Below are 26,377 nucleotides of genomic sequence, written 5' to 3' on the forward strand. Positions count from 1 at the left end.
CTCTCTCTACACTATCAAATGTATGTGACGACAGTGATGTGACCATGGACATGCTTGTCATATCACTACCATATTTGGGCACATCACACTTTTTTGTCAAAATAGTTTGATAGTGTGATATAAAGCTTTATCCATCAAACTCACTGTATATACGTAGTGTCAGTTACCGCTATATTCCATGATGCAATCATTAAATTTATTATTTTTTAAATCAATCTATAAGCGGTAAATCACTTTGATGTGTAAATCTGTTTTAATGCATCTTTGCAAATCGTTGATGCCGCCATTTCTAATTATAGTACATTATCCGTAATTTAATTTTGTCCATCAAAAATTAGGCGTGTCTACGTGTCTCGAATTTATACATGTTTATGAAGGAAAATACTATGAAATGATAGTATGAAGGCTCTGTCATAAAACATTTTTTTAAATGGGAAAAACGTAGGCCTATAGCTACTAGACTGTTTTGTTTCAGAGGTGATTACTTGCCGACTGATAATGATGAGTCAACTCCCAACATATAACAGGCATAAACTATCAGACTAGTTTGATAACAAAAAATGATGTGCCCAAATATGGTAGTGATATGCCCAAATATGGTAGTGATATGACATCACCATGTCCATATATGGGCACATCACATTTTTTGTCACATAACGTTTGATAGTGTGGACAGATGGCTGCTACACACTAGAGGACGATACTATAAAATAAATTTTCTTAAACATGACGAAAGAAATTAAATTGTTTTCATTCTAGAACTATATGATAACCATATATGCTGTCTTTGATACAAATAAAAAATAAAGAAAGAACAATAACATCGTTGTATCGTCACGATATTGCATGCTTTTACTAATTAATCATGACGTCATTTGATTGGACGTATGAAAATATTATAATTTCATCAAAGGCAGGATGTTATAGGCCTGGTTGTTGAATGAAAACATTTCTATGCGTTTAATGTTTAATTCTTTTTTATTTATGTTTTTGTTGACAATATAGTTTTAAATTCTGTCAACACAGACCTACTGTTTACTTTAGGAAATATTAACTATACTATTATTGTTGTTATTTTGTTGTTGTTGCTGTTGGTCTGTTGCAGTTATTATAGTATAATTGTAATTGGATACTGTCCAATAACAGTATCTTATTGAAAACATCAAAGTAATAACTTCTTTCAGTTCAATCAAACCAACCCAATGACTAATACTTTACCCAACATCATTAACTAATATTTATACTTAAGTAGTATTTTTTATTGCCTGGTGGTATAACCCATGGATCAAAATGGTTATACGCTATGAGGCTAGTAAAATTAAAATGTCCAAAATACGACGTTATTTATTAGAAGGATGCAATCGCTAAATAGACGGATATTATCCAAGATTATCACCTATTTTGATTTATTTAATTGGTGTGAGAGAATTGAAGAGTGGAGGAAGGAGGGATAGAGCTCTAACCTTAAAGGTCTGCAAGGTCAATCAATTGATAAGCAATTTTACTTTGTAGGCACCTATATAAAAAATAATACGTCTACTTTTGTTTTCTTGGAAACACTAGCCCTTCATCAGTGCAAGTGAATGTACTTGGAAAGAGATATATAGATATATCAGGCAAGCGCTGCCTGAGTGGACAACAGGAATAAAAGAAATAAAACAAAAGAGGCACAATACTGGTGAATAGAGGGTGGAGATAGTATTGGGTAGAAAACAAAGAAGATAGCTTGGTAGATATAAACAATTTTGGAATAAAACAAAAAAAAATCAGCTTAAATGGTGGTTAATATTGAATCTTAAATTTAGGTATTCAATGGAATAATTTTATTCACTTTTGATAAATTTACCGGAGCTTTGCCCAATTATATACATGTCTCCATAATATAATCAGGTGTAATTTAACTCTTCCCTGATATAATCAAGAAAGAAATCGTTTCATTCCAAATTATATTTCAAATATGTTCTACTTTGTCTCATTATTAAAGTGTAGAAACCCAAATACGATCAAGTTATTAGCAAATGTTATTGTATGTGCTGTCATGTCAAGAAACGAACATTTTATTTGGCACACTAAGACATTGCTATGAGTTAACATAAAAGAGAAAAAAAATATAAATTATAAGACAATTATGGTAAATAATGATAATGAATAGAGAAAAGATTACAACAACAAAAATCATGTATGTAAAAACACATAACAAAAATACAATGTTAGAACAAATGTGTATAAACTAATATACAGTATTTATATGAAAATGTATAGGCCTATGATGGAAATAAAAGTGATGAACCCACATAAGACAAAAAAAGAAATTGTTATGTTTTAAGGCCGCTTATTATCGGCCTACACAGAATAAAGTCTCCCTCTGAGATGAGGAGAGTTGAAGTTCCTCATGTCTCCATTCCATTGTCCACTGTCACCATATGACTTGGTAAGCAGTGGCTCTCTGACCAAACCCAGTCCATTTTATTTAATGATTGTTCTAAAAATGATCTAATATATTGGAGAAACATATCTATAATGAACATTTAATTTGAAACAGTTTACATCAAGGGTGAATCCAACGGTACGGAATTAGTAAATAGAAATTATGAAAAGCATACGATCATTTTGCTAAATTCATTCGGGATCATCCAGATATTTCATTAATTCTCACTAGCGACGCAACGTAACGCAATCTACGCAACGTAAGAAAATGCCCTTCCAATCATTATGTTTTCCCCCGCCTGCGCGAAATCAAACCTGCGATTTCGGTTCGTCGGTTTCCATTGTGATTACGCAATACATCAATTTGCGTCAATACGTCGCTGCGTTGCGTTCTAGTGGGAACCACTCTTTAGTAAATAACAGCTTTTAAACATCATCAATACAGGGAATAGGAGAAAATCAAGCAGTTAAAAGAAGACTGTTCTGTTCGTTATATAGCAAAATCATAATTATTATAATTATTTATCAATTAAAAGTCATTTACATTATATCGATTTGAGCGCACGTCAGTGTAAAGCAAGTATATCTGATAAAAAATAACCACCTTGAATGTTGAAAGGAATGCGTGCAAAAAGTTTGTAATCTACAAAAATAGGAAATGTTTGTAAAAATGAACAAAATAGCATTTGGCTCATAAATTGATATTAACGAAATGTCGTGACATGTACGTTATTGAAAAATACTACAGTTTTGGCTTGTGCTCGTATTGTTTAATCATTAACAAATTATGTAGAAATGAACGATATGATGACGCTTATATAAATCAAACAAAGCATTAATTATTAAGATAGCTCGCGGTAAGCCATTACACACAATCCCATCGATACTCGGAAGCAATTAACCTCTACAAAAGATCACATCAATTCTACAAACTGGTCGTCGTATCCATCAATACAATATATAATAATAGTTTTTAATAAGAAAATAACAGACTTGTTCTATTTGTGTAATGTTTCTTTAAACGCAAAATTTCAATTTAACAGAATTCGGAATTGAAACGAAATCAGCTCACTAAAGAATGAGAATACGGTAATGTTATTACGTAAGTAATTCTGTTTTACATGAAAATAAAAATGTAATGTATTTTGCGCGTTTCAGGATGTAATGTAGGTCTACATGCTAAAAACATTCGTCTTTACCCTGACAATATATAGTCATCTCTCCAGTCTCACCTTCGTGAACACTCGACTCCACTACTATAAACGTGTACGTTTTAAGCAGGCCCTACCACAACAATTACAGAACATTTTACAGTTACAATTGTACGGGAAAACATTAAAAACAAAGATATGTTCATATTTGATCAGATGGCCAACGATGTATTTTGCCGCGCCGACGTTTTGCTAAGCATGGGGTTGTAAGCGCAACGTAAAGCTGGGGTCCTACTGACGCAACGCAAGCGCAACGTACAGCTTGGTCTCCACTGACGCAAAATAAGCGCAACGTAAAGCTTGGTTCCCACTGATGCAACGTAAAGCTTGGTGGTTCCCATTGACGCAACGCAAGCGCAACGTAAGTGATTTGCTCAATCAACGGGTTCGCGGGTTGTTTTCTAATATGGGTGTAATAGATCGACGTTATTGTTATAAATGTCAATTGTTAATTTTAATGTGAACGTAATCAAATAAATCCGGTAACCAATAGTAGTAGTATACCAGTAGTAGCTCGCGTAGGCCTATTACGTAAGCGTATTACTGTATAATCGAGTTTTCAGTCTATGCGCATGTACTCATATTTCCACGTACTTATCGTGATGCGAAAAAAAAATGAACAGTGGAAAAGAGGTGTAAATATCAGGGCTTCGAATCTCAGTGATGTACAGGCCCCTACCCAGGGGGTTGTTATGGTTCGGTTTACAGCGAACCCCCCTTAACCGACTGCGAATCCCGATCCCCGACCCAATACCTCACCCTCATCTCTGAAAATGCTCCAAATACGTGCCCCACGGTACAAAAGGTTATTCGTAAATTGAAAAATTCGTAAACTCGTTCGTGAATAACTCATACCTTCTTCCCTGTATGAGCGTACGTCGAGCGATACGTGTCTGTAAATTTGTAAGAGTTGCAAATGAATTTTAAAAATGTTATCGTCCTTTAAATAGTCCACGTGTGTGAGGAGGAGGAAAAAAGTATGATCGTTTTGCTCATGGGTAGCATGCTGCATTAGAGTGTCTTTTCCGGCCAGTTAGAGGTGTCATTTAACAAAATTCGGGAGGTGGGGGGGGGGGGAGCGGATGGGGCGCGCAGGGCAGTGACCCAAATACTTAGTGTCCGACAGATCCTGGCTACGGCCCTGATGTACTTAGTTTGGTTCTTTTCATTCTCAAAATTTACCTGGGATTAGTAATATCGTTAGTAAAAGTCTATATGTTCGAATAATTTATTCTATTTGTTGAACTTAATTGAAATTCGAACAGTCGTTTGTGATTGGTCAACTTGCTTGCGTCTACGTCCTTGCGTCTCTAGTGAAACCAAGCTTAAATATACCACAAACATAATATGGCCTACGTCATGGTTTTTAATGCGTGGTTCCCACTAGAGATGCAACATTACGTAAGCAACGTAAGGGATTTGACCAATCACAAGTGATAGATTATTCGAACTGGTCAACTTGCTTGCGGTGCGTCTACGTCCTTACCGAGCGTAAGCGTATTTCCCACTAAAACGCAACGCAGCGACGTATTGACGCAAAGCGACGGCGCAACATTGATGCAAACATCACAGGTTTGATTTCACGCAGGCTGGGGCAAACACAATAATTGGTAGGGCAATTTCTAGCCTTGCGTAGGTTGCGTCGCTAGTGGGAACCAAGCTTTACAATGTTCATGTTATTATACCATATTATAGTGTGGTTACATTTTGTTGGTGCCATTTGTGCTCAATGTTACATTACCCGAGGATATCAAGTTTATCCGAGGTATTATTCAAGTTAAAGAATCAAAAGAGTTGCTTAAAACTAAATAAACTATTTTAAAATAATAATATTCTTTAATACAGTAATTGGAAAACCTAATGAAACAGACAATGTGGCATACAAGAAATGAGCCTTTTAAGTTTAAATAGACAGGAAGCAAGTTAACTGGTTTCTTTTATTGATCAAAGTGAAATCCAGACAGTGATTCTACTGCAGGTGATGAACTCAACAATGTTTGAACTCTTCATCAACCCAACCCAACTATGTTCTTAGGAGCGGCAGACTCTTCCGGTCCATCACCTCTCATACCAATAGACTCCGTAATAGTTTTACCCATCTGCCATTAGAGCACTGAAAGTTAGGGAATGATGTGTCATGGTTTTTGTATTGTATTAGGGAGTATGCTGTACACAATGTTCTATGTATTTAATGCAAATGATATAATAAATGGAAATTCTTTCTTTACTTTCCTCCAGTTTAATAATAATAATTGTTCATTCTTTATATAGCAAATTATAAGCAAGCTCTCAATGTGCTGGAAATTATTAGCCCAGTCATATTTAGTCACGCGACTCTACAGCTCACTATGTCGGTCGGTCGGTAAACACTAACTCAAATTTGAGCACGCGACTGCAGCCATCTATATGGCCTTGTTTGGATCAACCACGTATGGAAACATACTCCCATAATAATACAGCTAGTAATCAGCGCAAAGTTGTGTCTTGTTATAACCTGTACTTATTTTATACATTGGGACGATAGAGACAAATGTAAGTAACAACTAGTAACATTAACTGTTCCACTCTTTTGATTTAAACTTCTGCCCCCTTTTACGTATTGGCCAACAAACACTGGAGTATTTAACCGGCAAGTAAAAGTAAAAAAGGTAAAGGTATTTATATATGTCCTCAAGCTTAACTGGAAACTGAGGAAATTCGGATTAGGCCCTTCACGGACCCATGGCAGCCAGCAGTGCAGCGCCTACCAGATCAGCACACCGGGAGACGATCCCCTACTCTTTTTGAATAGTGTACTAAGTTCTTTAACGTGCACTTTTAAGTACACGGGACCAACGGCTTTACATCCCATCCGAAGGACGAGGCAATGAGAGTAAAGTATCTTGCCTAAGGATGCAATTAGTATGGTACAGATAACCTCGAACCCATGCCTATCACATGCTAGTCCGATAAGTAGAATTGTTCTTCTCACGTTGTTTGTAAAGGCTTCAGTATTCCCATTTCTTTTCGAATTCTCAACAAGTCAAACTTGCTAATGTCTGGAGATATTCGATCTGGTGAATATCTTCTCCCAGTCCTTCCTTTATTGCTCTTTTGTTCTTTTAACCAGGTTTCATATGATTTTTCCTTCTCAGTTAAAGCTCTTTTTTCGTCTTCCTCTTTTTCTATCCGAGCTTCTCTGATTCGTTTTCTCCTTTCATTTTCCAGATGTTCTTTTCGTTCTTTTCCTGCAAGCCATTTATCAAAAGCAGCTTCTCCTGGGTTTGATGTTAAAGTTGGTCTTCTGAAAAAGAATGAAAAGAACATTAAAATTAAAGAAACATACCGAATATGTGTATAAAGTTACTGTACTGGCGCAAGTTTCAGTCTCTGTTAATATTGGTTTTATCATGGTGACTGTGTGGTTTTTTTTTTATAACTTTGAGGTAAAAAATTAACATGATCAAGAATTATTTAATGGACAATAAGAAAGTATTCTGAAGGTCACTAATTATCAGATAATCTTTATAGTAGTCTTGAATGATATGTATTTGGTAAATATTGTAATCTTTACTTTTTAGGTATGAAAAGTATTTATATTTGTCCTCAAGCTTAACTGGAAACTGAGGAAATTCGGATTAGGCCCTCCACGGACCCACGGCAGCCAGCAGTGCAGCGCCTACCAGATCAGCACACCAGGAGACGATCCCCTACTCTTACAGCAGATGATTCCAAAATGTTTAAACAATGTATAGAGAATGTTGAAAACACTAGGCTAAGAAGGATTCATTCTTACTTAGAAGACCTGTTGCGTTTGGTTGAAATTTTACCATCTCCTTGACCTTTGTTCACTGTCATATATTGTGTTTCTTCCCAATCCAGTTCATCCCAACCATCATCTGCAGTAGGTTCTGCAAGCCTTTCGTTTGTGGACGAGTTTGGTCGTTCTCGTCGTGGAGCGTTTAAAGCAGACCCGGAGAATTCCCCAGGTGGTAGAATCTGAGCCATGTAAAGTTTTTTATGATCTCCTTTCATCCAAGTTTGTAGTTTAGAATCATACATCTGGTGAGCCATCCTTCCAGGATCAGAATGAACTGCTTTCTGCATGGCAGCTCTTTGCTGCCATTGATACAAGAATATCTGCCGCTCACAAGATTTATGTCCCCAGATTCCAGCAATAACTAGAGGGTTTTTATCATCATTGTCTGGTGAATCAATCTTGGCACCATTGTGTAGTAAAACCTCTACTGCGCTGTTCTTTCCCTGTGCAGCAGCAATGTGAAGAGCTGTCCTTCCAAGAGGAGTCTTGGCATGGACATCTGCACCTGAAAAAGTTACAAGTCAAGGTATTACAAACTAGTCGTTTAAAGTTAACCATAGGACTGGGGCGTTAAAAGAATGGTATAGCATTTGATGTTGGTTCAATCTTTGGTTAGATTTTATTCATATACCATTGGTCACCTACAACCAGGGTCGAGTGGCCAGGCAGTGCCAAGGCAGGGGACGCTGCAAATATAGCCATAAAATCAGCACAGGTTGAAGGCTCTCCTCGACCATAGTTCTTGATACAAGTCTTCACAGATAGGGATTTAAAACCGGACATCCAGTGTGAACGTCTGACTAATGTGCTAGAACCCAGCATATCTTTCAGAATAGTAGGAGTGGCCATAGTGTACTATTCTATATCATCGCCTGTCATTGTGGAAAAAGCACCATTTGGTGGCTGCTAAACATAGAGAACCCAGAAGATATAGAATCCAAGTTGTTGTAGGTGTATCATGTACTCCACTGCGCTTTGAGATGGTTGTATTACTATTACTATATTAATGTTTATTATAAAATAATTTTCTTTAACCACAGTGAGTGATTTGTCTACCTCCATCAATTAGTTTTTGCACTAAGCTGACATGACCTCTGTGTGATGCAATACACAAAGCAACGAATGCTCGTTCCGCTACCCATCTTTTCCTTGCTTTCTCATTCATACGTTTTGAACTTGGTGTGATGAATTCTTGGTCTGAAGTAACACCCAGTTTCATTAGCTGAAAAATGTGTATTACAAAAAATTAAATTTAAAATAGTGCAGTTAGCAGTAGGTCTGGAAAAAGTTAAAATAATATGCATTTAAAAACTTAATTAGTTTACAGAGAAAGAATAATGATAGTTGCTGTGGGTTGTGTAGGGATAGGTTTCTCTTGTTCAAGTTGACAGTATGTACAGGTTTTAGAAAGTTTACAAATATCAAGGATCATATTTTTCAAAGTTCTAATACCATTTTCACATTTGTAACCAGGTTTGATCTCCCGATTTATTACACGTTTTTATACACGCAAACATGAACAGTGAGTAATCTCAGAACAAAGCATAGTTGCATGCTTTTTGATTACTATGATTGGTCAGTTTAATACCACGGCATTTAGATAAAAAAAACAGGCCTCTTGTTGGTGTCGGTGGACCGCTGTGAAATCTCGGGAGATTTGTTGTCTTTACATTATGCAGACCAGTTTACAAGTTTAGTTGTTACATTTTGCAGGTGTGAAAAGGGTATAAAATACTTTGAAACGCCACCATACAACAAAAATGTATATATATAATATGTCAGTGGCTTGATTCAGTGGTCTAAACAACCATGCCACCTACCAATTACATTTATATTTGCGGTGCCCTAGCCTGGAAAACCAGCAGCAAAAGTGGGACGTGCAGAGCAGTTTTTCCCGTACAAGATTTTGATTCGGTTAGGCCAGCTAGGCCTAGCTACATTTTAAACCTTTAATTTATTCATCATAATACATTAAGATGTTGTCGTCATTTAGTAGAACTTTAATGAGGGTTGCAAAGCCTAGTACGGTATGTTGAAAAGTATATACACACCTGTTCAATGTTTCCCTCAGCAGCTGCACTGATCAGTGTTTTCCAGGTGTTCCAAACATCTAAAGTGATAGTGCCACCTGCCACTATGTCATGATGCCTCACATTGCTGTCATCCATCAGGTCCGCTGCAAATAACAAAGTTGCCAAAACATCAATACAGTATTTCAAACACCACCCAAATAATATAACGCTTGGTTCAAAACTAGAACAAAACAATAGATCATTTTAAATTTCACTTGACCAGATTAGTTGCGTTGGAACCAAGCATTGAAATGTTATTTGTAGTGGTGGTAAATAAGAAGACATGATTTCAGATTAGAATTTAATATCTGACCTGCTTTTTTGTAGTCTTCTCTGTTAAGGACTATAAACCGTAGTTAAAGTGAGCGAGTTAAGATAGTTGAACCATAATAACATCGCCAAGAGTTTGAGGTTCGCTCCATGGTTCTGATGGTAGAACAAGTCTTCTCGGAAAAGGACTATAAACCATAGGTCCAGTGTACACATCTACCTCATGTGCACATTAAAGAACCTAGTACATTTTTCGAGACGAGTACTGTAGGGTGTGACCCTTGTGTACTATGTAGTACACACACAGCCACTGATCATAACTTAGCCCTCTGGGAGACCAGTCTTAGACTGAAGAGGTTACCCAGTATAAATGACAAATTAAAAAAAGAACCTTGTACATTGTTTGAGAGGAGTAAGTGGGTTACCCCTGCACAGCCACTTCACACAGTCTTATTTAAAGTAGGCCTTTTAGTACAGTACTAGTAGGCCTCCTAGTTTCATAATATCAATTTGTTTATTGTGGAACTTATGAAGAATATAAATTTTAAATTTAACATTAAAAGATTCACAATAATTTGTACTATACGTCTTGTACTGTTTTCTTGTCTCTTACAGTAAGCAAAATGGTAGAATCTGTATCAAGTTTGAGGCAGCAGCTGTGATTGACTTGGTACAGTAGATTAGGGTTTGATTGGTTGCTGCTTGGCATATTAACAATGGACTTTTGGGTAGGTTATTCCAATTTGGTGTATTGTAAAGTGGATATAGTGCTAAAAATGGTTACTGTGATTATTCTTCCTCAAGCTTAACTGAGAAAATTCAGATTAGGCACTTCGTCATGGACCCATGGCATTGGGCAACAATAGATAGTATGATGAATATATATATATTTACACCAAGTCTTACCATTGTCTAAGTAAGAAGGTCTCTGTAGATAGCTTGGCACACCAGACACAAACTCCATCAGTGATTTCAGGTCTTTAATTTTCATATCATTGTATACATCTTTTATTACAAAACTTTCACCAGTAAAAAACTTAAGCTGCAACTCAAAGAACCTTCCTTTTGGAGAGGTTGCCAGGCTCTTTGCCTGCCTCCTGTTTGACATTTTGATTTTTGTAATCAACCTACACCATCCTGTAAAATATTTAATATATTATAGTAGTAAAAACAGGAATTTTTAAAATTTACAAAATAATTGAACCAATATATAAATATATATAGGATAGGCCTATATAATATAAATCAGCCTAGGCTAGACACACCAAGTACTTACTTTACTTACTAACTACCTACTTACTGTCTAGCTAGCTAGAAACTAGGCCTAGCTTGTAGTAGGCCTAGCTAGGCCGAATTGGCAGCCTAGCCACATCAGTGTTAGCACACATTGTGTAGGCCTAGTTATCTAGAGGAGCTAGGCTAGGCCTAAAAGGCTACCTAGGCCTACCTACTAGACTATTACTACTAGCTAGGCCCTACTGGCGCTAATAACTAACCTTATTATCTATTTAAATGAAGTAGTTTTAGGTTTATATTAATATAGGCCTAACTTACTTTTATAAACTGAACATTGTTGTTAAAAAAAACTTGTTGTAGCAACAAATGTGTGTGCGCCCTCTACTTAGCCCTCTATAGTTAAAAGTTAAAACAGATTACATTTGTGGTGGTAAAAACAGTGCCTGGAAAACCAGCAGCGAAAGTGGGACTTGTAGAGCAGTTTTTCCCGTACAAGATTTTGATTCGGTTAGGCCAGTAGCTAGGCCTAGCTACATTTTAAACCTTTAATTTATTCATCAAAATACATTGAGATGTTGTCGTCATTTAGTAGAACTTTAATGAGGGTTGCAAAGCCTAGTATGGTATGTTGAAAATTAATTATCACTCTTCTAGCTAGAACTAGCCTAGTAGCCTACTAGCCTAGGCTGTCTGATGAGGCCTTTTGCTGCTAGGCTAGGCCTAGAAGTTGTAGTTACTAGCTACTATTGTAGCTACTATACTTTAATACTACTACTACTGTAGACCTAGGCCTCCTACAGTACGAATTTAATCTATCTAGCATGGAGGAGAGAGCGAGAGCAAGAATAAGATAGGCCCTACTAGGCTAGGCCTAGTTATTATTATTATTATTATTATTATGATTTTCAATTTTCCATACATATTCCTTAAATAGTTTGATATTCTTTTTAATGTTATATTTTACAGAACCATGTAAAGTTTATGCACAGATCAGCTCCAGTGGCATCAGATCATTTGTTTGTTGTAAGTGTTACCACAGGTTGTGCAAACCAAATAACTGTTGTGATTTTTAGTTAACACTGTAATGGCCTGATAATTAAAGCAACTAGGCTTACCTTATTCCCAATAATAGGCCAGAAGCCTATGGAATTGGACCGTTGTCGGCGAGCAGCCAGAAGCCACTGCCAAGCCCACCGCACAGCCATGCTTCTTCAACTCGCAGATCTCGCGCTCGGTGGGGTACGTGGTCGGATCACCAAACAGGGCAATCCCACCTACCACTTCCACAGGCTGAAGTCCACCTCTCAACCGCACCACTCGCTCTACGTCCCAAAGATCCGCACGTCGAGATAGTTGCAGATCTCTCTGCAACCGGTCGAGATGGAAACAAGCGTCAAACACGTTGGGCACCGAACCAAACAAGGCCAATGTCCCCTGCACAACCAATGGCACAGCCACTGATTTTCCAACCTTTGGTGCCGGGGCATCGCGCTTGGTCGGTCGCTCTCCGTGTTTTGTGCCAGTGGTGGCTGCTTTCCTCTACTGCTTTGCGGTCGAAGTCTGGTCCACAACTGGCTCCTCCTTAGCCCGACGACCACAATACTTTACCACATCTTTATTGGTGGCGATGAAACGCAGGCCCCTGCCTTGGTCGGCAGTGAAGTCCGTCACTCGTCTTGTTACACTGAAGTATGTTCTGGGGAAATGTCACAGGTATGCTTTTGCTACGCCTTCCAGGAGCAGCCGCTGTTCCCTCGACACACAGCTTAGACGTAAAATGTCTAAGGCGCGATAATGACACTCCTCCCCAGTGGCGTCGCCTTGTATTCCAGTGATTTCCAAGGTAAGAAGGCGATGGTGGCGGCCATCCAAACAACAACCCAACACCCTCTTCAGAAGTTGGTCCTGCCTTGGCCAGTCCATGGGTGGTGCCAAATGATCCAATCCCACATTCCGAATTACTCGAACCTCTCGAGATCGGGCTAAGGCCAGCAGCCTATCGAATTGGACAGTCGTCGGCGAGTAGCCAGAAGCCACTCCCAAGCCCACCGCACAACCAATCCATGCCTCTTCAACTCGCAGATCTCTCACTCGGTGGGGTACGTGGTCGGATCGCCAAACAGGGCAATCCCACCTACCACCTCCACAGGCTGAAGTCCACCTCTCAACCGCACCACTCGCTCTATGTCCCAAAGGTCCGCACGTTGAGATAGTTGCAGATCTCTCTGCAACCGGTTGAGATGGAAACAGGCGTCAAACACCAACCAATGGCACCGCCACTGGGCAAGCCCCTCCATTCGCCCCAGCCACTACGGACTCCTTCAGACTGGCCAGGAGCACCTCTTCCTTCATCTCAGACACATCTGTTGCGCTGAGGTTAAAAAATGGTAGCTGATCCATATCTGAGGAAGAAGAGAAGATAAACGTGAGTACTTAATTGCTAACTGAGGACTTGCAGTCCGCACATCAATACAGATCGATGTCCAAGGCCTCAGATGCAATGTTAACTTATGCCCTGTGATACCACACATCACAATAGTCACCATAGTCATAGTCATAGTCATAGTCATCATAAACGAGCCGGCCCAGGGCTGGCGACAGACTATCATCTGTAGATGAAGAAAAAGAAGGTAAATTAAAATCAATTAGCCATTTAGGAAGCTGTCGATCCTGACAGGGCTTCAGCTTGTCATGATTTAGAACAACCAGCTTATTCCTCAGCTGCACATGCAACAAACAAGAATAAGCTCCGTCCCAGTCTCGCTGTCTCTTCCCCATGAAGCATCTTACAGCATCCATTAGTGTGCGATTAAACCGCTCTACTTGACCATTACCCGTCTGTCGGTAGCTCGTCTGTGGATCTGCAAGACTTTACATAAAGAGGCAAACAATTCACTTCAAAATTCCTTCCCTGGCCTGAGTGTAACTGAAAAGTTACACCGAATCTAGGGAAAAAGTCTCCTACTAGGGCTCTAGCGGTTACCTCCGCAACTTGAGACGGGAGTGGGCTGATTTCAACCCATTTTGTGAATTGATCGACCACCATCAGAGTGTGGATGTGTCCCCGTTCAGTTTTTGGTAACAGGCCGAGGAAATCGATATGTACACGTTTCATCGGAATGCCGGCCACTGGAATTCAGTCAACCGGTGTCGACCTTGGCGATTGGCCTTCTTGCTTCTATTACAAATGTTGCAAGTCTGTACATACCTCTGTATCTCCCTGTTCATACCGTCACGAATGGATAAGCATCTTTAGTAGTGATGTTGTTGAGACCACAATAGTCAATGCAAAAGCGCACAGAACCATCGCGCTTCCGTACCAACACAGGAGGTGATGCCCATTCGGACATGGATGGTTGAATAACCCCTCCAGCCTCCAACATCTTCTTTATCTCTTTCTCTTCTTCCCCTGCGAAGCGCAGAGGAGTATGGCGGAGCCGTTGCCTGATTGGTGCGGCATCTCCAGTGTCGATGCTGTGTTAAATATTTTGTACTCGCATTCATGTTTCACTGGGTATAAATTTTTTTTTTAACTTTGTATCTTTTTAGCATCGAGATAGCCCTGAAAACAATCCAGATATGAAGTTTGAGTTTACTAGTGAAAATATGAAGGTTAGTAGTGTTTTTGATTTATTCCATCTATCCAAGACTAGTAATTTACACATCTACACTGGGTAACGAACGTACCTAAATTAGTACTATGATATTCTTGTAAAAACCTCTGTTGCTGGAGATACAGTCGCTTACTGTAATATGGCAATATAATAGACTGCATTTACTGTAATAAAAAAAGCCTATTGAAAAAGTGTCATGTGATCCCATTGCATGGCGTCAGAGCTTTTTACGGTTCACAACAGAACTGGACTTATTCTTAATCCAGACAATGACATACCTGTAAATGGCAGCATTATATAAGATTGTTTATTACTGTGTTTATTTCCTTTAGTTCACGCACATGGGATAACATATTTGTATTTTTGTTTTTAACAAAGCGTATTCAAGATATCATGGTTAACTATCCTGAAGGGCACAAGGCAGCAGCGGTGATACCAGCATTGGACATAGCTCAGAGGCAGCATGGATGGCTGCCGATCTCAGCAATGCACAAGGTGGCAGAGATACTAGGAATGCCAAAAATGAGAGTATACGAAGTGGCTACGTTCTATACAATGTTTAATAGGTAAAGCAATGTTTTCATCTCATGATGAATCACTAAATACTTGTGCGGATAATAATAATAATAATATCTGGATTTATAAAATGCCTAATGTTGTGAAACCTCTATTAGAACATACAGTATTATTTACCCCGGCCATTTTTTTTAATCAAACATGAAAATGTATTAATACTTTGAAACGATAAGAATGAGATAAAGTCGCCCCAACCAAGATTCAAACCGGAACCTTCTGCTTGATATGCAGATGTCCTAACCATTAGACCACTAAGCTAGCAACTCTCGGCGTGGTACGGAGAACAACACTATTCTTATAATTGTACGCACTCACACAAGAGATCAAATTGATACGCCCTCATCTTCCAGTGAAGAGAGAGATACTTTTATATAAACACCATAGGCACAGAACAAATTCTAAACCGCCCGATTATATTATACATATACTTTTCCAGAGATCCAATTGGCAAGTACCATGTCCAGGTGTGTACCACAACACCCTGTATGCTGTGTGATGCCAGGGACATCTTAAAAGCAATTCAAGACAATTTAAGTAAGTAATGCTTCCGAATCATTTTGAAATAGTAGAGTGCAATAACATTCAAACTACTATAGATGGCTGTTTTCAGTAAATACTGTAGTCGCCGTTTCCTCAATGGAACAACACTTGAGAATGTGAACTGAGAGTTCACGAAACGTCGGTGAGAGTTCATGAAACGTTTCACAAAAAATGTATTTCTAATCAAATTATTCTAGGTTATTTTTATTTTAGAAGGGCAAACAATAGACTGGTTTTTGTATAGTGTTATCCGTGAAGACTTTTCTACAAACAGAACCATAGAGCGAGTTGACCACGGCCCCAAGACACTACAGTAGCTATAAGTTATGTAGCATCTCTGTCTCAACCTCTCGGCCATTCACTAAACAATAGCTAAATATTAATAATATTTCATAATTATTATATACGTTTGTTTTTCTTGAGCAATTTCCCTTGGTAGTATGACATAGAAGGTGAAGAAGACAACATGCCTCCTTCTATTCAATATTTACATTCTTAATGATAAGAATGGCTAGCATCAATTTATCATGTATTTGTCAAGCAAGATTGTAATTGGAACCAAAGTCCCAAAGAGGATTCCATTTTAATTAGATTTTAAATAAACTTCAGACATAGATTATGTTTTCAAAACTTTTAATATTGTTTATGATGTGCATGTCCGTGTTAGCATTAACAACAGGTTTTTTTTTTTCGTCAATACTTTTTTGATTACGATAAATCATTCAATTTCCTCTAGAGCTTTTGATCGCTTCTCTTGAATATACCTTCTTGATTTCCCACCCACAACTTATGTTTTAAAAGTGTTTTTGTTTGACTGTATTTTATAACTATCATCCTTTTAACTGTATTGTAACTATTTTTAGTAGAGAAACTAGATTGTATTTTATAGTATGCAAGTGAAATGGGTTCAACGATTTGCCCCAAATAGGGGTATTTTTCGATAGTGGTATAACATTGTCTGATGGATGTCCATCTTGAAAAATACCCGCACACAATAATATGAGGATGCTTCGCATTTACCTATCTCCTTCTACAATAATTGTTTTTGAAAAATGGTTGAACAACTCGAATACAGCATCATAATGTTGATAGATTTAATATACGTTTATACAAATGTATTAATTTTCGATGAATGGAAAATTCCAATCTCTCAGTATTATTTGGTTTAACAAATAAATTTATGGGCCTTTGGGGGATAAACTTAAAACTTTTAGATATAGTATTGCAATTCTTTGACAATGTTGTAATACGTATTAACCACTTTTGTCGCCATTTAAAGTAAAATAAAATAAAATTTATTACACAGTGAGTGTGGGTAGGCCCTATTGTTAAATTATAAACACATAATATACAAATAAACTTTATTACTGACAGTTACTTCTCAACGTTTGTATTGATTATAATTACAAAAAATATAAACGTTGTAGTGGTGTATCGTTACATGTAGTTTACTATTTTAATCGACTATGACGGTGACAGTTTCAACAAAGTATTTAACAAAATATTAAATCGCAAATGTTTTACTGTATTTAGTGGTATATTATTTATAGGCCTATAAAACATGAAAAAAATACTTCGTTACTGAGTGGATAAAGAATATATTTAAAAATTGTTCCTCTTTGTACTCATCCTCTTCCCCGTCCTTTAACCCTAATGTTACATACAAAACACAAATTGGGTTTGCTTAAATGAGTCCAAATCAAAAATTTGGACTCATTTTGTGACAAGTTTCTCTTTTGGAAGTAATTCCAAGGGTGCTAATTTTAGTTGACTACATAAATCATTGTGTCTATTTATACATTTCTGTAAACAACAATGTATTAGGCCTATAGTCCTGCGGTACGTACATTTGAAATTGCCAGTTTTTTTTACGCTGAAATTACTGTGTATTCGAGAACCATCTTTGGGCACGACCATCTAGTTATTATAATGACACTATACACAAGTATGGAAATCCTTTCAGGGAATAATTTTGATGTTTTACCTATGTTATCCATACCTGGCACTCTGAGATTGCTGCCATGTTTAAATCATAATGATACTTTATATTCATTATAATTAAAAGGGAGCTTTCGTTTTTATTGATAATGGATGACCTTTGACCTATACATGTGTTGTCGGTCGTCATTTGGAAACCTGTGTTGATGAATAGAGAAAAAATCATGTCGCAACTTCTAACTAAAACCTAATCCTACAATAGGTTGTTGTTGAAAATTGAATTCTTCCTATTAATTGATTTAGACAGTGCGTTGCGTATTGCTCCATAAAGTCAATTGACATAGACAAGCAGTGTATACTAAAGCTGTAATGTATGCATTTTAATAGTGCTGTTTGTTTAATTTTGGAAATTAAATGTAGAGAAACAACAAAAGAGTTGTCATGTGTGAATTTTAATAGTGCTGTTTGTTTACTTTCAGAAATTAAATGTGGAGAAACAACAAAAGATAATATGTTTACTTTGACGGAGGTTGAGTGTCTCGGTGCTTGTGTCAATGCCCCTATGATACAGATTAATGACAATTACTATGAAGATTTGAAAGTATCTGACGTCAATGAAATTTTAGATGATCTGAAGGCAGGCAGAGTTCCTAAACCAGGCCCAAGGTATGGTATACAACATTTACTGTAGTTTATACCATTTTAATACAGTAGAACCATTATTAAGGGGACACTTTCAGGACCCAACAAGGTGTCCCTGAATAGGGGTTGACTGTAGTGTATATATTACTCCTGGTTCCCAAAGGAGATGTCGTACTTTAGTGAAGAGGACCCCATGAGGCAGATGACCTATTTGCAATTAGACCCCCACCCACAATTAGCATTGTGCATAGTTCTTTTAGCTGTTGGAAAATGATAAAACAATGATTTTACAAAAAATTAATTGATTTTATTTGTTAAATTTGATTTAAACTACATCCAAAAGTGAAAAATCTCCAATTATAGGATGCCTGTCGCCAATTGTAGAATTGTTTTCATACCTATCGTCTTGTATCATACGCCCATTATTGTGAGTGCTGTTTTATAGTCTTCCTCTTTTTTTTTTTACCATATTTAATGAGGGTGATCCATCCAGCAATTGCTGATCATTAGGGCCCTCAGAGGTTCACAAGACAAACATATACACAAGATGCTCTACATAAACAAAGTCTTATTACAAGTCTTTGGGAGTGGAGTTGTCATTTTGTCCTTTGAAAAAATCCTGACATGTGACTGGTCTTGAACCCAGGACCCTTGGAGTGGTAGCCAAGCATCATAACCACCAAGCCACAACTCCACTCCACTTGAATTTTAAACTGTCGAACGTCATGCATGTCCACACAATTGTCATTATCCTACTGTCTTTGTATTAAACTCTCTAATGTTGTAAGAAAATTGTACATCTCATTGTAAAACAAAAGAGAACTATAAAGAAGTTAAACAACACTATATTAAGAGGTTTATGTTGCCTTTGAGAGCCATTTTCAACACAATTAGTTGCCCGTAATTGACCACTGATTAATAGGTCCCTGGAGCCTGACGATTGAAGGCAACTGAACCGCTCTTGCAATCGGAAGACGTTCTACTTCTGTGAACTTAATTTAACTTAATTCAACTTATTACATTTAACTAAAGACACTGTAAACTAGTTCTATCTAGTTACTGCAACATCAACAATACTGAGACACTATATCAGTTGTACTCGGAGGTTAACATAAAATGTACAAAAAAAGTGATTTACCCAAGTATAGTAGTGATATGCCCAAATATGGTAGTGAGATGAAATCATCATGTCCATATATGGGCACATCACATTTTTTTTGTCCCATAAAGTTTGTAGACAGAGCTTACATACTTACATATCTGTTCTGTTACTTTACATCTTTCTAAAACTACAATACATTTCATTTCCAGTTCTAGATTAGTTACTTTGTTTTGTATCTTGTTCAAAAATGTTTCACCAGATTTTTGCAAAAATAGAACATGAACTAAGCCCCTGTTTATACTCATAAAACGTTCAATCTGATACAATGTGTCAAATTAATTGTGAAGAAATATTAATAATGCATAATTTAATTACTACTTCAGCTTTTAGACAAATGAAAATACAAAATGTGAAAAAAAAACTTAGGTTTGTTTAGGTTAGTTGCTCTGGGGAAAAAAGAAAAAACAAAGAAGATTGCCTATTGTTTATTAATTTCAGTGTTCAATTACATAATTTATATCTCAAAACAGTATAGAATGAAAACCATTTTGATATCTGATATCACTGATAGGTTTATGGAGCTAATGCACTTTCACACTTAAAAGTTACCAATGGGGTAGGCATATACAGCTGTTGTGTCCACAACTGTATCTTCACATTACCTTTCCAGTATATCATATGTAAACTTTGTATACAGTGTCAGATATGTATCCCATGTGGAATATTTAGATTGCTAACAAGCCCTTCTTTTAGTTAAAACTTTATTTGTTGTCATTAAAATGTCTCCATTAAAATAAAAGTCTTCTTTAGACTTGTACCATCTTTTAAACAATATGTTTAGATGTTGGTGTTATGCAATGGTAGAACTAATTTACAACAGTTCAACATATTGTTTAGCACTATTGTAAAGTGCAAATATGTACACACAAGTTACGACTGACAAATGCAACAACATGTGTCCTAAGTACAAACTTACAAACAAGCTCTACTAAAGTCTACTAATTTTGCATAATCTACTTTTCAGTTCAGTTTTCTAAAGACAAAGTTTTATTACAAATTTTGTATATTTTTCCTTCTAGGAGTAGCCGTTTTGCATGTGAACCAATTACAGGCCTGACGTCATTAACAGAACCACCTAAAGGACCAGGATTTGGTGTCCGAGATGACCTATGACGTGCTTGTATTTAAAATGTTTAATAAATTGATAGTCTAAAATTATATTAAACTAATTCTTAATTCTTTACTTTATTATAATGATCACTACAAATGCTGTTTCACATCGCCTTGGAGTTTCCACACACTGGGATGTCAACACCAGCGTTTTGTAAGGTGTGTGTAAACTTCAGATTTTTGATAGGAAAATGTGAAAAAGGTATTAGTCAATTTGTATAGTAAAGCCTACAAAAGTTAATCTATTGTCAGGATTGTGAATACAGAATACTAAAACAGAATATTTGCTGGCTCCTATTACTTTCTCTAAACCTTAAAAAAAGATCGCCAGATAGAGATATTTCAGGGTTGTCTGTGGATTTGCATGAATGATAATTTAATAAACTTTACTTCAGTTCAAAGTTTTTTTGTTTTTTTTCCATATCATATTAGTTATTGTATTTTTTAATGTTGTTGTCCACCAGCAAATTTAGTCTCGAAATCTGAAAATATTATACGTATGAAACGCCATGTGTGCCTAATATTTTTTTACCATTTATTAAGTCAAATCGACGCCTAGAACGTAGACGATAAATACTTCTACGTGCTATGCTCCACCAGTCGTGTCAATTTTAGTCTGGAAATCTGAAAGTATTATTCGTATGAAACGTCATGTGTGCCAAATATTTTTTTTAAAGTAAGTCAAATCGCCGTCTAGAACGTAGGCGATTAAACACTCCTACGTGCAGTGTTTTTTTTTAAATTCAAACAATTTTATCATACATAAATTAAAATACATGAAACAAGAGAATGTAACTCATTAAACTACAAAATGCATGTACGTTTTTTCCAATATTTAAAGTATGGTAAAAATATTCCGAATTCGTCTCCTACGCTTTGTGTAAAAAAGTACAATATTAATAAGAATCATTTTGATTTATTCGATTTAATTTATTTTGATTTACTTTATATTAGTGTTAGTCTCCGTAATTATTCGTCTTCCTGATGACCGCCCTCGGGTAAGATACTGCGGATACAATTACGAAAAAATCTGACAAACAACTGCAGGTTACAGACTTGTTTGCTGAAAAAAAAAAGTTCAATGTTTTTGGAACACGTGCAGCTGTACGTTTCAGTATCCATTTCACCAGATTGATTAATACAGTTTCTGAACACACTATAATATCCTAAATAATGTCTCGTTATTACGCATTAACATTGTTACTTAAAGCTTGGTTCACACTAGGACGCAACGTAAGGACATAAGCGCAACGCAAGCGAGTTGACCAATGACAAGCGACAGTTCGAATAGTCCATCGCTTGTAATTGGTTAGCTTGCTTAAGTCGTTGCGTTACGTCCTAGTGGGAATTAAGCATTAGGCCTAATAATTTGTATTTTCTACAGTTGTTAGTAAAATTGAAAATCTGATCTCCCTTTTCCATTTCTCCTTTCCATAAAAGCATTTTAAAATAAAGAACAGTTTCTTAACAGACCATACTCCAACGTAAGCCTAATTGGTCTTCTTGTTAAGCCGTAAATTTGTTGGAAAAAAATAAAATATATCAACCGATTTCAAACAATGGTTTAAGGTGTGCTTAACCGACACTTTGGAACCTAAGAAAGCAGTGAGACCGCGTATGTAACAATGTGACGCAGGCCTACTACATAATGCCTTCCACGTACTTTTAGCAACTTCTGTGGTAGATTTAATACCGTTAGCCTGGGTGCAGAACAGTTAATATACACATACGTATCAAACATTAATTGAAGTGTTTACATGAACAACTTTAATCAAACCAGCTATTTTTATATTATGGAAGAAATAGAAAAAAAGGTAAACAATATTTTGCGTAGGTTATTTTTAGTAACTATCATAGCTATTTCATTTGTATTTTGTTATATGCCTTTTGAATGAAATTAGTTTCATGGCATGATGGATAGTCGTGTTTTTAGTCGCGTGCTCACTATGTCGGTCGGTTGGTCGGTAAACACTAACATAAATTTGAGTTGTTTTTTTAACTTTAACTTTCTGGTAGAATCGGAATTAAGAGACTCAACAACATAACATCAGTGTTATTCTCTCATTATTAACTAACAACATAACAAAGTAAACAAAATCCAACAGTCATTTTCGAATTAGCAAGCACTTTAATGAAAAATTCATATCACAAAACTTGTCGATAAAATGAGTCCACTGATACAGAAGCATAGCTCAAGTGCTATACGCTATAGGCTTATACCACAAGCTCATGTAGAAATATAATGATACAATGTTTGTAATCACTTAAAATTATGAATAAAAATAGTTCAAGCGAATCAATACAAATATATGTTTAAGCTTAAAAAATCTTCGTATAGACAAGCAACATTAAACGATTTTGTACTTAGAGAGAAAGTTATAAAACATTGTAAAGTTTGTGATTTTGGTAGTGCGCTGATGAAATAGTTATAGATCAAAATATACAAACATCCTTGATGATAAGCTCTTGTAGAATTATAATGATAAAGTCTACTGCAGTTACTGAAGTAATTATTTCTTTACTGAAACAACGTCTGGTGTTAGTTTGTTGCACTAGAAGACTACAAAAAGTTACTAAATAACAAAAGGTTAAATAGTAAAAAAAAGTGTAGTTACTGCAGTAATTTTAGTAGAATACAGTTACTTTGACATGGTCCCTGATGCAAATGTATACAACCAGAATATAATGTGATCAAAATAAGAAAAAACGTTTCTCGATCGAAAATTGCCTGTGATGTATTCAAAATGGTCGGTAATTTTGTTCATGTTTGCTGGTTTCAAATTAGCATAGAACTTCCATATTATTCAGATTAATATTTGTTTTACCCGTAGCATATAGTTAATGACATTTTATAGTAACAGCATAATATTGCACAATAGATCAAAAGAAAGTTCATATTGTAGAATTGAATAATTCTTGAATCCAATAACTTGCTTCTTCCAAATAATATACTTTGTTTTGATATAATTATTATGTATTTGAAAATGTACTCGAACGACATGTTGGTTTAAATGGATTGGTAACAGTTTTTATGACTTGAAGATATTAAGTTTAACTTGGTTTTAAAACTTGGTTAAAATTACTGACTTAACTTAACTAATTTCAACATTTGAAAATGTAACAATTAATTGTTAAAACTTAAACTTAAATAACTTAAAACAATTTTCAGATATTTTTCCACTTCTAAATAAAGTATGATAGTTGTAACTCATTGATTCAGTAATAATATTTAAATTGAATAAATTGTAAAACTCCTTCTGCTGAAATAAAAAAACATACATTTGCATAATTATAATAAGTACACTCAACGAAATGTCATGAAAAAACAAGCGATTCAATACATTATAATTATTAGTTATTAGACTACATAATATTTTATTTTTACAACACTTAAACGGTGCACATAAGTACGATTTGAAAAAAGATCAACAATGATATATCAGCGAAAAATGTGTTCTCTCCAGAAAATATAACTATACATGTATAAATACTCTTTTTAAAACCTAATTTAAGTATGATTACGGTCTAACCAGGGAAGCGTGATTCTCTGCTCCAACATGTTGAAGTATGATTACGGTCTAACCAGGTTTATCGTTTTAGAATTGTTTCATTGAATTAATATGCAAACATGTTAGTTAAATATATGTTATAAAACATATAAATAAATATGTTGTAGTGAAGCTAGAATGCTCAATGCTACAAGATGTACCGATAATTATGTTTATCCATTGGAAGTATTATTAGTGTACTTTGTTTAGTTGATAAGATTAAATGGAATGTAAGTTGGATTAGGATTTTGACGATTTAACTTATACCCCGTTAGGTAATAACTACAATACGGCATTGTGTAAAATGATGCTACCAATATTATGGTCTAAGAATACTAAAATCGGTGGATAAATAAATACGATACGATACCACGAATAAAAACAAATATGGGACAATAATTTTCTATTTCAATAAATCTAAATGAGTTACTTTGCGTGTTTAATAACTATTAAAAGCTATGAACATGACATTGTGTTTAATAGCAATAAATTATGTAAATAGTATTCAAAATAGACGAAAAGACATAATGTGTGAATATGCACAACATGTGAGTGTGAAATTGGGTTGTAATCGTGTCAGTGAATGGAACATCGCGTTTGAAACACTTTGGTTGACGCAATTGGTGAAAGACTTACACGCGAAGCGCGCAATGAAGCGTTGATATCCGCACATTATCTTTGAATTGAGATTAAGGAATTTTGTCAGATGTTTTCACATATCAGTATAAATTCCAAGGCACAACTCCAATTCTGTCTTCTGAATTTTACCGTCTCTGTTTTTGTCACAATTCTGCAAAATGCACTTTCTGAAAAGATCGATTTGTTGTGGACTAGTGTCGGCCTGTAAGAAACAAGTAAGTTTCATTATTAGTCTAGGCACTTTGTAGGCCTATGCGTAATGGTAGGCACATTTTAATGTGTGTTGGAGAAATTACACACTTTCTGCCTACTAAATAATGTAGTAGGCCTAGATTGTTAGACTAGGATACAAACTTGATACTTTCAAAAAGCTGTAATACGGTTATGTCGGGAGTGATTTTACACTGGTGACTGCATTTAATTGAGTGTCAACATTGATTTGTTAACCTTTATTTAATAGGGAGGATAGTAGGTCTACATATAAATACAGTAAATCTAGACTATTCATAATTCGTAATATACAATGAAATGTGAAAGATGTATTATACGTGTCATACTGTTTTAAATCAGTATAAATTATTATGGAAATAAATAGACATTATATAGATTGTGTCAGATAATAAAATGAATTTTCGGCTGAAGTTTAGTACAGTAAAGTATTGCATCTTTTTCCAGTTTACTAAAATTGTTGAACCTGCTTCCTTACTGGAATAGTTCTCAACCCTTAGATCCATCATTGGATCAGCCCCGACCCAGATTTTCCGCTGGTCCCCGAACCCAGATCCACCAATGTGTTCTTTCCCACCATCATTAGGTGTTTCTGAAAAAGATCGACTGCAGATCGACCACTGGTGACGTTACTGAAACTTAGATTCGCCTCTTATGTTGCTTCAAGAAAGATCTGAACTACTTTTCCTACCAAACCTGCCATTGTTCTTTAACCCAAGCCTGAGTTTCCTCATTTCCGATTCTCGTACGGTATGATGTCTAGTGACAATATACGCATCATGCATTATCCTTCAGTTGACGGCAACGGCCCATACCAGCCCCATAACTCTTTAAAATATTAAGTTAATCCAACCCTCTAAATAATTCCTTACTATTATTATGAAAACATAAACGAACAGGCTGGAAAGCTGAAACCAAACCAGCAGGCTGAGAAATAAACGTTGACTTAACACTGTCGAAGAAGATGCTACTGTGTAGTCTCAGGGGAGGCTATGCAGTATCCATATGGGATAAAGGTTGATGTCAGAAGACTCAATACTAATATGATGTATACCGTCTCTAAAGACTGCTCGTGTGGTGTCTTACATCATTATCTACTTACATTATCTTTCTCTAAGAGATCCTTAACAAATGCATCTAGCTCTTCTCCTTCGATTGCGTTTGTTTGGCTCTACAAAAGACAAAAACATATGCAAAACGTTTTGATATGAAAACTATCTTTCTTTTATCAAGGAATTTCCAATCATCTGCTGATTTTAAATTCAATCTGAATAGAAAATATACCATGTTAATGTAATTGGATCCTTGATTGAATATAATTATATAATTTCCAGATGATTAAATTACTAATTTGTCATAATAATG

General features: G+C 36.0%; 3 protein-coding genes and 1 long non-coding RNA gene across 9 annotated transcripts in view; 2 read left to right on the forward strand and 2 right to left on the reverse strand.

Annotated features, from left to right (window-relative positions):
- The window catches only part of LOC144849952 (uncharacterized), a 158,146-nt gene extending 147,640 nt beyond the window's left edge, over positions 1–10,506 (forward strand). For 4 of the 5 annotated variants that reach the window (XR_013614020.1, XR_013614025.1, XR_013614026.1 and 1 more), the window contains one exon: positions 10,395–10,506. This is a non-coding gene — a long non-coding RNA (uncharacterized LOC144849952). Of the gene's footprint in view, positions 1–1,563; positions 2,114–10,394 lie in introns of those variants that run through there. The other variant, XR_013614022.1, reaches the window with a different exon arrangement.
- LOC144849944 (uncharacterized) lies at positions 5,642–11,375 on the reverse strand. Of its 2 annotated transcripts, none has more exons than XM_078707080.1 (6): positions 11,334–11,375; positions 10,686–10,916; positions 9,489–9,613; positions 8,494–8,659; positions 7,414–7,942; positions 5,642–6,918 (listed from the first exon to the last, which is right to left on the reverse strand). In XM_078707080.1, the coding sequence occupies exons 2-6, from the start codon at positions 10,885–10,887 to the stop codon at positions 6,606–6,608; spliced, it is 1,335 nt and encodes a 444-aa protein (XP_078563206.1). In that variant the 5' UTR covers positions 10,888–10,916; positions 11,334–11,375; the 3' UTR covers positions 5,642–6,605. The 2 variants fall into 2 exon arrangements, with proteins under 2 accessions (XP_078563206.1, XP_078563205.1); XM_078707079.1 differs by having other exon boundaries at positions 5,645–6,921; positions 11,334–11,368.
- Positions 11,376–11,430: 55 nt separating this feature from the next.
- On the forward strand, positions 11,431–20,998 carry LOC144849949 (NADH dehydrogenase [ubiquinone] flavoprotein 2, mitochondrial-like). The gene is made up of 7 exons (XM_078707088.1): positions 11,431–11,638; positions 11,982–12,038; positions 14,565–14,627; positions 15,008–15,195; positions 15,642–15,739; positions 18,163–18,349; positions 20,507–20,998. The coding sequence occupies exons 1-7, from the start codon at positions 11,588–11,590 to the stop codon at positions 20,598–20,600; spliced, it is 738 nt and encodes a 245-aa protein (XP_078563214.1). The 5' UTR covers positions 11,431–11,587; the 3' UTR covers positions 20,601–20,998.
- Positions 20,999–22,708: 1,710 nt separating this feature from the next.
- LOC144849947 (secretagogin-like) overlaps positions 22,709–26,377 on the reverse strand; it is a 39,011-nt gene continuing 35,342 nt past the window's right edge. The window contains exons 10-11 of the mRNA XM_078707086.1: positions 26,115–26,183; positions 22,709–24,986 (exon numbers count right to left, since the gene is read on the reverse strand). Of these exons, the coding sequence (XP_078563212.1) occupies positions 24,858–24,986; positions 26,115–26,183 (198 nt within the window). The 3' untranslated portion in view covers positions 22,709–24,857. The remainder of the gene's footprint in view (positions 24,987–26,114; positions 26,184–26,377) is intronic.

The sequence above is a fragment of the Antedon bifida genome, chromosome 8 (assembly GCF_963402885.1).
Source record: "Antedon bifida chromosome 8, ecAntBifi1.1, whole genome shotgun sequence".
NCBI lineage: Eukaryota > Metazoa > Echinodermata > Crinoidea > Comatulida > Antedonidae > Antedon > Antedon bifida.

What these genes read in the sequence shown, in the direction of transcription:
- LOC144849944 (XM_078707079.1), bottom strand. Translation starts at nt 10,887, where the DNA reads ATGTCAAACAGGAGGCAGGCAAAGAGCCTGGCAACCTCTCCAAAAGGA. An exon ending in ACCTTCTTACTTAGACAATG is followed by an intron (nt 9,614 to 10,685) that starts GTAAGACTTGGT and finishes TGTTATTTGCAG; the next exon opens with CGGACCTGATGGATGACAGC. An exon ending in CTGAGGGAAACATTGAACAG is followed by an intron (nt 8,660 to 9,488) that starts GTGTGTATATAC and finishes CACATTTTTCAG; the next exon opens with CTAATGAAACTGGGTGTTAC.
- LOC144849949 (XM_078707088.1), top strand. Translation starts at nt 11,588, where the DNA reads ATGTTGTCGTCATTTAGTAGAACTTTAATGAGGGTTGCAAAGCCTAGT. An exon ending in TTACTAGTGAAAATATGAAG is followed by an intron (nt 14,628 to 15,007) that starts GTTAGTAGTGTT and finishes TTTTTAACAAAG; the next exon opens with CGTATTCAAGATATCATGGT. An exon ending in AGCAATTCAAGACAATTTAA is followed by an intron (nt 15,740 to 18,162) that starts GTAAGTAATGCT and finishes GTTTACTTTCAG; the next exon opens with AAATTAAATGTGGAGAAACA.